A 12,660-nucleotide genomic window follows, 5' to 3' on the forward strand; every position below is an offset into this window, starting at 1 on the left:
TATTCTTATAATATTATTATTATTTATTTTGAGTTCTTAAATTTGATTTAAATTAGTCTAACTAATTATTAATTAATAATAAATACAATAATTAAATAAATTATTATTAATAAATATGTATTTATTGTATACAATAATTATAAATAATAAATAAAATGGTAATAAAATATTATACAAATATTTTATTATTATTATTATAAATTATTTTAATAAGTAATAATAATAATAATAATAACACGCTTGAAAGAAAGAAAGAAAGAAAGAAAGAGAGGGAAGGAAATACCAAAAGAAAGAAATGCCTGATTTTAACTCTTGATTTGATCCACAGGACTCCGCCCAGGAAGCCATCATCACCAGAGACATCCATCGCACCTTCCCTGCTCACCACTACTTCAAAGACTCGGGCGGCGATGGCCAAGACTCTCTCTACAAGATCTGCAAGGTGAGGTTGCAGCTGCTCATCCTGCAGGCATGACTCACTCCTGCCGTCTGGTAACAAGCATCTCGACACCGCTGCAACATCTCTATCCACTGACCTTTTGTTTTGCCGTCATACGAACGGCCTTGATAGATATCCAACCACATGTGCTGTACTAACCTCCCTGCGTCTGTGAAAATAACTTGTACACTCTGCTAATTAAACATAGTTACGCGTCATAGATTCATTATTATATTTAGAAACAAAGCTAGAGTAATAGATTATGCAGTTATCCAGGAGGCAATTATCCAGTTAAGCTCACATCTATCTCTCTATAATTAAACAGATGGTTCTGGCTGTAAAATCTGAATGAATGAGCCACATAAAACAAAGCAGTTTTAAACTATGCACACCTTTGACCACAAATCAGCTGAATTCAGAATTAGTGCATCGTTATGCTGCTTGACAATTGTAATTCATAAATACATTTTATTGCTAAGCAAAGTAATACATTTTGATCGTTTTATAATATAATAATAAATAATAAAATATAATAATTATACAAAATACATTTTATAAAAATCTTATAATATACATTTTTATTATAATTTTAAAATGATATATTAAATTTCATATTATAGAAAAACAGGACAAAAGCATTGAGTGGATTAGAAAAGTGGTGCGGTGTTTTCTGTTTTCTGTTAAATCTCCTTTGTGAGGAGTCTTAAGAGGTTTTCCATCAGCTGAGTGGCACCGGCAGATTAAAAGCCTCCTAAATTGTGCAAAAGACCTTCAATCTTGACAAAATCCTTCAGCTCAGAGGGACATATGTTGCCATGAACATTTATCAGTGTTTCCAGCCATTTATGATGAAGCAGTATTATAACTGCTTGTGATTTAAAGACAACATGAAGCTGCATTCACAACACGTGCAAATTTAAATTGTGATGTGTTTATTCATTTGAAAATATTTAGTGCTAATACTGTACTGTAGGGCAAGACTGATTTTATACATCTAACATGCTTTGTTTTTCTGAAGTAATTATTTTTTCTGTAATATAAAATATTTCTCTGTTAATACTTTTTAAAATGTATTACTTTTATTATTTTTATTACTAATTTTGTTATTTTTGATTGTCAAAAAAAATGGTTCAGAAACTGAGAAATAGCATTACATTCTCGTGAACAAAAAAAAATAATTATTCATTTATCCTTGATTTTGGTGCACAATATCTGAACTTATGTTTTTTCCACAGGCTTATTCTGTGTATGATGAGGAGATTGGCTATTGCCAAGGTCAATCATTTTTGGCAGCCGTATTACTTTTACATGTGAGTATTTCGCAAGATGAGTAGTGTTTAAAGTATTAAGTGCACCATACATCCATACATGTTAGAGACATGAATGTTACCTCAAATCATGTAGCTTGTTGTGGAGAGGTGATTTTTTTTATTTTATTTTTTATTGTTTTTGTTTTGTGTTTTGTGGTATCTTTTGTTTTTGTTGTATTTTGTAGTGTGTTTTTCTTCCATTTTGTTTTTTTGTCTTGTGTTTTGTGTTGTTTTTTGTTGTTGTATTTTGTTTAGTTTTGTGCGTGTGTGTCTGTGTGTGTTTTGTGGTATCTTGTTTTTTTGTTGTATTTTGTAGTGTTTTTTTGTTTTATTCGTTTTTTTTATTCGTTTTTTGTCTTGTATTTTGTTTTCGTTTTGTGTTGTTTTTTGTTGTTGTATTTTGTTTAGTTTTGTGCGTGTGTGTCTGTGTGTGTTTTGTGGTATCTTGTTTTTTTGTTGTATTTTGTAGTGTTTTTTTGTTTCGTTTTTTTTATTCGTTTTTTGTCTTGTATTTTGTTTTCGTTTTGTCTTGTGTTTTGTGTTGTTTTTTGTTGTTGTATTTTGTTTAGTTTTGTGCGTGTGTGTTTTGTGGTATCTTGGGTTTTTTTGTATTTTGTAGTGTTTTTTGTTTTATTAGTTTTTCAGTCGTTTTTTGTCTTGTATTTTGTGTTTTGTTTTATTTCGTTTTCGTTTTTGTCTTGTGTTTTTTGTTGTTTTTTGTTTTGTTATATTTTGTGTGTGTGTGTGTGTGTTTTGTGGTATCTTTTGTTTTTTGTTTTTGTTGTTTTTTGTTGTTGTTTTCATTTTGTTTTTTGTCCTGTGTTGTTTTTGTTGTTTAATGGTTTTATTGTTTTATTTGAAAGTGGTTTTATTCATTTATTATCCATTTTATTTATTTAACATATTTAATTTATGTGTTTAAATTAATTTTTGAGACACTAAGCCAAAAATGCAAAATTATAAGAATGCAGACTTTCACATTTTGAAATGTGAATTTATACCACAACAGAAGTGCACGGTACTTTCTCTTAGCAGGCATTACGTAAACTTCTTTTTAGGTCAGTTTTATCTTTAAGGTCAACTGCTGTGCTATTAAATCAGCAGTATGAAGAGTTTTTTTTAAGCGAGCTTGCTAACGAAATAAGCACTAATAAAAGTGTAAATAGAAACCTACCTCATTGTATCTTATCTTTGACTTTTTGAGGCTTGTTATTGAGCTAACAGTAGGCGGAGAGGAACAGGAAGCGAGAGAAAGACATTGATGAAACGGTTAATTCCATATTTAATTAAAGCGAGGGCTGAATAAGATGGCGTTTTTGTTTTTTTGCAACGCCGGCCCGTATGGGACTTGATATAAGAGCACGTTTGGGGATTTCTATAATGTAGTGTAAGTGTCTTTCTCGTGGCCTTGCCCAGGAAGCTCAGCAGCTGTCAGGAATATTAATGACAGAGCCCGTCTACCTGCAGGAGCCCATTGAGCTCGGGACACACACACTGTCTGTGTGATTTAATACCCAGCTCTCTGTCTGTCTCGCTCTCCGTCTCAGAAACACAAACAAACTCTGACAGCATCACTGTAGACTGCCATAGAAAGGTGGACGGACAGTTGACACATCTAAACATCATGGGCTGGTTGTGTTTATTTATGCAGAAAGCATTAGCATCTGAAATATCATGGTGATGTCTCTCGCTTTTTTTCTTTAGATGCCCGAGGAGCAAGCTTTCTGCGTGCTGGTGAAGATCATGTACAAATATGGTCTCCGGGATCTCTACAAAAACAACTTTGAAGATCTTCACTGCAAGTTCTACCAGCTGGAGCGTCTGCTACAGGTTTGGCCTTTGTGTGTTTGTTAAAGGAATAGTTCACCAAAAAGTGAAAATTTGCTGAAAATGTACTCACCCTCAGGCCATCCAAGATGTAGATGAGATTGTTTCTTCATCAGAAGAACAGCTTTGGGGAAATTTAACATTACTTGCTCATAATATGGATCCTCTGCAGTGAATGGGTGCCGTCAGAATGAGAGTCCAAACAGCTGATAAAAACGTCACAATAATCCACACGACTACAGTCCATCACTTAATATCTTGTGAATATTAAAGCTGCGTTTGTAATAAACAAATACATCAAGATTTTTTTTCACCAGCTAAAAAATGGTTTTAAGTCAGTTATTTCTATCTTTTGCTGTAGTGTGTCAGTAGGAAATATCAGTTTACATTTCCAAACACTAATTTTGCCATTAATTGTAATAATCCAGTGAGATTTTAGTTTGCACAAGGAGTCTGAGAACAGCCAGTGCTGCACACAGAGATCTGATCTCATCATCATCATCCAGTCTGTCTGGAATGACATGAAGAAACAGAACAAACTGAGAAGAACTGTGGCAACGTCTCCAAGATGCTTCAAGAAACCTGGATTTAGTCTCTCTCAGTTTGATCTGTTTCTTGAGTCCTGAATCCTTAATATTGCTTTCTCCAGTGAAAAAGTCATCTCATCTGAATCAGGAGAGAAATCTGCACTGATCAAGCACCATTTAAAACAGTTCTAAACAAATATGTCTGTAGGGTTGGGTACCGTTCTCATTTTAACCGGTACGGTACAGGTATCAGTACCTGAATTTCGGTGCTGGTACCCAACGGTACCTTTTTTTGGTACTTTACTCTGTGTAATTACAAAAACATTTATTTCAGTTAAAAAATAAGTCCAAAAGTCTCAACATTTTGAACAATAGGGCCCTACAAACTTTTTCTTTCTTTCTTTTTTTTTTTCTTCCAGAAATTCTTGTTTTAATTTTTTTGAAAATCAAATGAAGGCATTAAACATTTATTTTAAATATTCATACATACAGAGGCAAGCGGAACATGCAGGATTCATATTTAAACCGTCTTTTTGCATTTTAATATTCACAGACACTAGTTCATATCGCGATTCGAATTAAGTGGCAGTGGCTACTTTTGATTTATTCGTCCAAAATTGATGAATTCCGTGGCATTCCACGCTATAGAGTAAATTACGTTTTTATGAATGGACTCCGCGATCCCGTCCGCGTTTTCGCAGAAACCATATGGCCCTAGAAATGTAACCACACTTCAGAACATTTCGGCTTGCCCTGTGTGTTGTTTGAACGAGTTGCAGGGGTGACCTCACGTCACAAGGTCTCTTTTTCTCTCTCTGTAGCGTATGCGCCCAGATGCGTTCTCAGGTACCAAAATTTTGCACCGATTGATTTAACGTGAATTGGTACTCGGTAGTACTGACGCAATTCGATCGGTACCCTTAAAAGTACCGAGTTCGGTACCCAACCCTATATGTCTGTGAATGTGATGTGAGAGGACAACAGAGGATCGACTTTTTCACTGGAAGAAGTGTTATTATAGATTATGGAGTATTTTTGGACTATGTAATGGATTATTTTTGCCAGAAGCAACGGTTTAAAGTTGAAATAAGTGTTAAGTGCATCATCCGGATATTTAAAGCGCACTTTTTCTTTTTGGAATTTTCAGTGTGAACACACTACTTGCACTATTTATACTGCAAAACATCATAGAATAGTGCATAAGCACGTGATTTGGGACGCGCCTACAGTCTTGTACACTCCTTGTCAGGCCGTACTTGTGCGTCTCAAGTGCAAGCGGTGACCCTCTTGTAAGCTATTAGACCTAATGCGCTGGAAAATGGGTTTTAATTTTGTGCTGAAATGCAATTAGTCCTGAAGTAGCCCTCTTTCAGCGCTAAACCCAACCCGGTTAGTATCGACTAGCTCTGTTGCTACAAGAGTGTTAGCATCGATCACGGAAAACGTGCCTGAAAAGAATTCCCGTCTCTTTCTCCTTCCTCGTCATTTACTTTGCATGTGTTAACCTAACACTCCCACCTCTCCAATCTAACAATGCAATCTACCGCAGAAAAATATTCTCTCTTCAGCTCCGGGTCTTTTTGAGATGCTGATTTAAGATGTGCCTTTGTAGATATCACTTACCTCTTTGATTTATTCTCTGCTCGGTCTCTGAATACATAGTATAACTCCTCTTTTTTTGAGGCAAGCGTCACTGTTGCTATTTCTCAAATTGTGTTGCTTGTTGGAGAGAGGTGATGTATTATTTTATATTTTATTTTATATTTAATTTAGTGTAATTTTTATGTATTTTTAATGCTTATTTTTATTTAATCATTTTGTTATTTTTTTATATTTTATTTTTATTTTTTAGTAATTTTTTTCCCCCTGGGTTCTAGAGTTATAAGCCTTTGGGTTGACAGCAAATTGTCTTGAAGTTTTGTTTTGATTCAAAAGTGATATTTGTGAACTCCAAACAATTTTACAAACAAAGATTAACAGCGATTAAGTGTAACTTAGGCAAGAAAAAAAAAGTGTTTTTTAGTGTTGAGTTTTCCCAGTGCAGTGTTTGGAGAAGCTTCTGCTTCATCATTGTTATTTCAATATTGCCTCAGGAAAGCACTGAGCATTTCTCTATTGATACTCCTCATAACCTCTGGTTTAAAAACACAAAATAAAACCCATTCTTATGAACACAGCAGCACAAACTCAAGGAGATCAAAGCACATGTAAGTCTTTGAATTATTAGCTGTTTTTGTGTCATGTGCTTTAGAGCTGCACTCTTGACCCTGTGCTGTAGTCCAGTAGTCTTGCGCTCCCAATAGAAATGCTTTAAAAGCTTGTGGAAAGAAAAGGGTCAGTAGTCTATTGTTCTTTTTACTTCCTGCTCAAGTTTCTTCCCGTTTGTTTCCAAAAAATAAATACGATTAACTTGTCATCTCAATAACCCTAACAGATAATAAAACACAAGTTATAATGCTTATTTCCCTTGCTGTTTCTCTTCTTTCCAGGAGCAGTTGCAGGACCTGTGGTCTCACTTCCAGGACCTGAACCTGGAGGCCCATATGTACGCGTCCCAGTGGTTCTTAACACTGTTTACCGCCAAGTTCCCTCTCTGCATGGTCTTCCATATCACCGACCTGCTCCTGTGCGAGGTGATACATCTTCCTCCAATCACAAAATTGCAGTAACCGAAAGTCATTTAACCAATGAGTAGTCACTGTGGGTGAGACTAACTAACACAACATAAATAGAAACCCAGCGACTGACATTGGGTCTGTTTTTTCTTCTATAGTATGAATAGTACACATTCAGACATTCTGCTTTTTTGACACACTGCTTTTCATATACTATACTTAGGCAAGTAGGCATATTTAGACGCGCGGCCGAATTTATTAAAACGAGGTTAAGATCAAATTTAAATCAAATTAAACCTCACAGATTTTGTGAATCTGTTGGAGTTTCTGTGCTAGTACGCAACTTGTATGCTTATTAGTAAATGAGACTAAATGTTTTGTGATTTACTTGTCATTTTCACATCTGGTTAGGACAAAATGTTTTGCATTTTGTTTAGAGACATACATGCAACTTATTGTAAAGTAAAGGTCTTTGTCCGAAAATTTCGCACGTTAAAAAAATAAATACGACCTCACGTTGTGTCAATCCCATTTACACACTGCCTCCGAAACTTTCGTTCCGTCATAAAAAAATTTGGATCAGGTTCGATTTTCTGCGTTTTCACATCCATAGAAAGCATTTTGATAGGATGATGAATATGAAAAAAAAAAAACGAAAAAAACTACGAAAATTTCGGACTCTGTGTGCAAGGACCTTAATACTTTACAATAAGTTGTAATTCATTAACACAAGTTAGCATTTAGTAATTGTTCATGTTAATTATATAAATATAATATACTTTGATTTGTTCATAATACATGAATTAATATTAGTCTATTATTAAAAACTTGAAATGTTAATAATGTAATAGTATATGAATGATGTTTGTTAGTTAATGATACTTAATGCTAAACTTTTAAATGAATACAATTAGGTAAATTAATAAAAAGTAATGGAAAATTATCTAGTTAAATTATTTCATTGGCTAGAAATTACACTTTAAATCTCTTTAAAATTATTATTTTTTTTTTAAAATCCTTATCCTAGTTATGAATTACTGGAAAAGTTATAAAAATGAATAAAATCTGTAAAATGTCATGGAAATGCTCAGATTTAAAATACTGGCTTCTTTGTGAGTGATTATTATTATGATTACTCACAATTATTATATTATCTATACAGCTTGAAATGTTAAAAATGTAATCGCATATAGAAATTTAGATTAACCCAGAATGATAATTGCTGTAAAAGTATTGCATATTGTTAGTTTGTGATACCTAATGCTAAACCTTGAAGTTAATAAAAACAGATAAATTAATAAAATCTGTAAAAAAGTAATAGAAATTTACGCTCAAGTTTTTCATTGGCTAGAAATTGGTCTTTTTGAGTGCAATCTCTTCAGTGAAAAATCTATTAAAATATTGCACTTTGTAAGCTCTTGGTAACCCTAAAGATAAACTTAGCGGATTGCATAATTTTTTTATTTTTATATTTCTTTTCTGGCTAAATAAATATTGTAGTTGTTGGGTTTCCAGTAGCACATGAAACTGACAGAAAGTTCAGTTGTTTCTAAACTTCTTGAACTCTGTTAGATTTCCCAAAGCAAGCATCTTTGACTTCTTAGAAATAGGCTTTGTGTCTTTCCAAAAGAAACGCTTCGACCTTTCTGCTCCTCAGAGAGCTTTTCCTTTTATTTTTTTCCCATCACTTTTCTACCCTTTTCCTTTCATTCAGCGTCTGTGGTAGCCCGAGGCAAGACAATTAAAAGTTTCCTCAGCCTGTCTCAGTCAATGAATCGCATGATGAGAATCTGTTAGATGCTCTCTCTCTCCTTATCCATCTATCAGTTCATCTCTAATTCATTTAGTGTTCTGCCTTCTTTTGAGGCTCTGGCTCTACTGTTAAGTAACTCGTAGTGATCGTAGTCCTTCTTGTTCACACATCTCTCCCTATATCATATTTACATTTCAGTTTATTTGTGTTCCGTTTTTTTCCCAATATATACTGTTCTAAAGAAGCTTTAAAATTGTGCCATTGTGTGCTTTTGCGCACAAAACCGGAAAGCTCTTTCTTGCTTTGGCAAGCTCTAATCTGATTGGCTACCTTCAAACCACTTCCAGGACTAAGGGCACACAGGATTTGTTATCAGTCCGTCGGGAAACAAAGTCTGGTTCACAAGGGACGGTGTTGATATAGTGAGCACTTTTGAAGATTAAATAATTACTGGGCTTGCAAATTTTTTAAAGGTTACTAGCACAAAATCTTTGAAAGTTGATAAATTTTTAACTAATAAAAAAGATATCTCTAAGTAGTTCTAATTAATAAGTCTACACATTTTAAGTTAATTGTCATGCCATTTTTAAAAATTAATTTGTTTATTCACATTAAGTGTATAAAGAAAATATATATAAAAGCTGTAAAGAAAAAAAACAAAATGATTAAATTTAAACTTAGATTAAATATATATTAAACTATATACACATTATAGTAGTATCTATATAATATGTATCTCATATATATATAAACTTATATATCAAACTTAGATTTACTCTACTTCTAGAAAAAATGATAATAAAAAATGCAAATATATATATATAACTTATCTAATAATTATAATATTAATAAATATTTATTTATTTATTTTTAAGTAATACTTTTGTTAAGCAAAGAACATATAAATCACATGTGACAGTAAAGACACTGTTTTAAAAGATTAATTTATAAAAAAATTTTAATTCAGTTCTTTTGAACTTTCTACTCAAAGAATGAGTAAAACCATTTACACAAAAATATTCCAGGAAAAAATTGTTTTCAACACTGATAATAATAATAATAAATGTTCCTTGAGCAGCAAATCAGTATATTAGAATGATTTCTGAAGAATCGTGTGACACTAAAGATGCTGAAAATTCAGCTTTGTATCCGAAGAATGAATTACATTTTAAAATATACTAAAATAAAAACCAATTATTTTAATTTGTAATAATATTTCACAAATATTACGGATTTACTGTATTTTTTTGATCAAACGAAAGAGACTTCTTTCAAAAATATAAAAAATCTCACCGACCCCGAATTATTCTCAATAGTTCCTGCAACTGCAATTATGGCAATTCTTCAAGCTAACAAATTGCTCAGGTTGTTGTAAATTGCTTTGCCTGATATACATACTGATAGTTTTTCTAGTATAAATTCTAACAAGAATCATAGTATTCGTATTTCTTGCATAACATTCAGCTCCCAAGCCAAAGAGTAAAGTCTCATCCCTCCCTCCCTCAACAAACACAAACACACACAGACACACAATTACCCCCCCTGCAATTTCCATTTAGCCCCCTAGCGCCATCTAGAGCCTGTCGGGGAGAGATAGCCTCTGCGGTCTGTTATTAATAGAGAATGCGGGATATTTTTAGCTCTGTGTTGCCATGTGAACGAGTTGTCTAAGTGATGCTCGAGACGAGTGTTTCCATGCGGAGCTGACTTCAGCATTGCTTCTCTGCGATGCCACCTGCTCCCCTCTGACACACACACACACACACAAACACACACACACCGTCCTTCACATCCACCTGCCTGTCAGTCCACCTGAGCGTGTGCAAGCGAGATTGTTTGCCTCTTCCTTCAGCTCCTGTCACTCCCACACATTTGAGCTCTTTGTATGACTCGAGCTATTTTAGGAAATGCAAATGCACTCGACATCGCACTTCCCTTTGCTAGTACAGCATTGCGGCTCCTCCGAACCATTTAAATGAAATTGTATCGTCTTTTTTACAATAAAGCACCTTTGTATGTGGCCCGTTTTGTTGTTCCAGGCAGTTTGATGTTCAAAGAAATGATTCTGTGTGTGTAATTTTATTTTTCGTTGTCTTCACAGGGCTTGAGCATCATTTTCAATGTGGCGCTGGCTCTTCTGAAGGTACTGCACCTCACCGTGCTTACATTTCCTTGTTTTAAATAGTTCAGAAAAGTCAGGGAAATTCACATGATGGAGGTGGTTTATATGACGGAAAATTAATGGGGAAATTAATAAAATCGGTGAAAAGTCTTGGATGTAGAGTGAAATTGTTCTTTGTGAGTGAAATCTCTTTTCAAATTATTATTATTATTTAAAATCTCTGTCCTATTTATGAATTATTGGAAAACTTAATTCATTGTAAATTAATTAAAACAATAAAAAGTTGTGGAGCTATTCCTAGTCATGCTCAGATTTAAACTATTAGCTAGAATCTGTTATTTTAGTATAATTTATATATTATAGTATTAATTTTGAATTGGCTTTCATTTTTATATTTTTTTAATATTTAGTTTTGCTTTTATCACAATAACATCGTTTTATCATATCACATAGTTTTTAGTCATTTAATACGTCAGATTAAATTTATTTCAGTTAGTTGCCAAAACAACGTTTAATTTTCATTCAAGTTTTTGAACTAAAATAATATTTTATTTAATTTCAGCTTAATTCCAATTACAGTACAAAAACAGTTCTCATAATAATTTGTTATATTTACCAATAACAACGGCATTACTTTAGTACAGTATTTAATTTTTTAATTTTGTTTTATTTTATTCATTGATTTATTTTTATTTCAGTTATAGAAAACAATTCTCATAATAACTTATATTTACCAATAACAACACCATTTCTTTGAGTGCAACATTTTATTTTATTTATTTATTTATTTTACTTTTTAATTATTTCATTTTATTTTATTCATTTCGTTTTTTCTTTATTGCTTTTAGTCATTTTAGTACTTCATCTTAAACTTATTTTTGTTAGTTGCCAAAGCGATATTTCTCATTTTCATTTAAGTTTTTGATCTAAAATAACATTTCATTTTATTTCAGCATTATTTCAATTACAGAAAACAGTTCTCATAATAATTTGTTATATTTACCAATAACAACACCATTTATTTGAGTGCAGTATTTTTTTTATTAATTGTTCATTTTATTTTATTTTATTATTAGTTTTAGTTAATTTTGTTTTATTTTATTCATTGATTTATTTTTATTTTAAGTCCTTATCCTAATCATAAAAAGTCAGGGAAATTAATTTGCTAAAATGTGTGAGAATCCTGGCACATGATTTATTGCTTTCAGATTAAAATACATCAACTCTGCAAGTAAAAAAGGAAAATATTGAGTGTGTCTCCCTCTGCTGGTCAGAAGACATATGGCTTTATTTTTTTTCAAAATATTTGTGTGCAGCTGTTCAGAGCTTTCTGGTTTTGTAGTTTTTGCTATGAGCAATATTAAACAAGAAACTGAAACACTTCATATATTGTAATATAGTATTACAATTTCATATATAACACTGCTAAAAAATTAAAAAATACTGGATGCTTAATTTTAAATGAAGCTTTTCAAATATGAAACGCATATATTTTATTTAAAAATGAGCCCAAAAACAGGATACCATTTCATAATAATACAAATAACCACACATGAAAACAGGTTAGGAAATGCAGCGTAAACAGGAAATAACCTCAGTTTATCACTTTTCCTGCACGCAAGTGGCATTTTTCTTTTCATAAGATGCATTGGCTCGTTAACACCACATAATAAGGAAGTTGATCCGAGCCATATGGCTGCTGTCGGAGTGATGTATGCGTGCATTTGGGTTTGTTGTTGTGATGTTATTGATCATCAGCGACACGATAGATGACACAGTATACAGCTGTGGGTTATTAGCCCAGTAATGCCACTAGAGCTCTTTTGATACAGCACTATTCATGGTGCATTAGGACTATAGTACAGCGGTTTTTAGAGGGTTGCAAGCAAAGCCCAGAAGTGCTACTTTTTAGAACAAAAGTCACCTATAAACACCAAATATTTTGATAGTTTCTAACTGTGGTTTTGAATAAAGGGTTTATTCAGCTTCCATTGCAATTTAAAGGGCAGTTTGTCATTATCGGTTGGCCAATTCTGTCTGCTGCAAAGCTTTCCAACAGCGTTCTCA

The 12,660-nt window shown here is 32.8% G+C and overlaps 1 protein-coding gene across 4 annotated transcripts in view; it reads left to right on the top strand.

Annotated features, from left to right (window-relative positions):
• The window catches only part of rabgap1l (RAB GTPase activating protein 1-like), a 98,559-nt gene that overhangs the window by 66,230 nt on the left and 19,669 nt on the right, over positions 1-12,660 (top strand). For 3 of the 4 annotated variants that reach the window (XM_016538761.1, XM_016538760.1, XM_016538763.1), the window contains exons 14-18: positions 329-442; positions 1,675-1,749; positions 3,454-3,579; positions 6,593-6,736; positions 10,573-10,614. In XM_016538761.1, coding sequence (XP_016394247.1) covers positions 329-442; positions 1,675-1,749; positions 3,454-3,579; positions 6,593-6,736; positions 10,573-10,614 — 501 coding nt within the window. The remainder of the gene's footprint in view (positions 1-328; positions 443-1,674; positions 1,750-3,453; positions 3,580-6,592; positions 6,737-10,572; positions 10,615-12,660) is intronic. The other variant, XM_016538762.1, reaches the window with a different exon arrangement.

This window comes from Sinocyclocheilus rhinocerous, unplaced genomic scaffold, assembly GCF_001515625.1.
Source record: "Sinocyclocheilus rhinocerous isolate Xijiao unplaced genomic scaffold, SAMN03320098_v1.1 scaffold1238, whole genome shotgun sequence".
In the NCBI taxonomy this organism is placed as follows: domain Eukaryota; kingdom Metazoa; phylum Chordata; class Actinopteri; order Cypriniformes; family Cyprinidae; genus Sinocyclocheilus; species Sinocyclocheilus rhinocerous.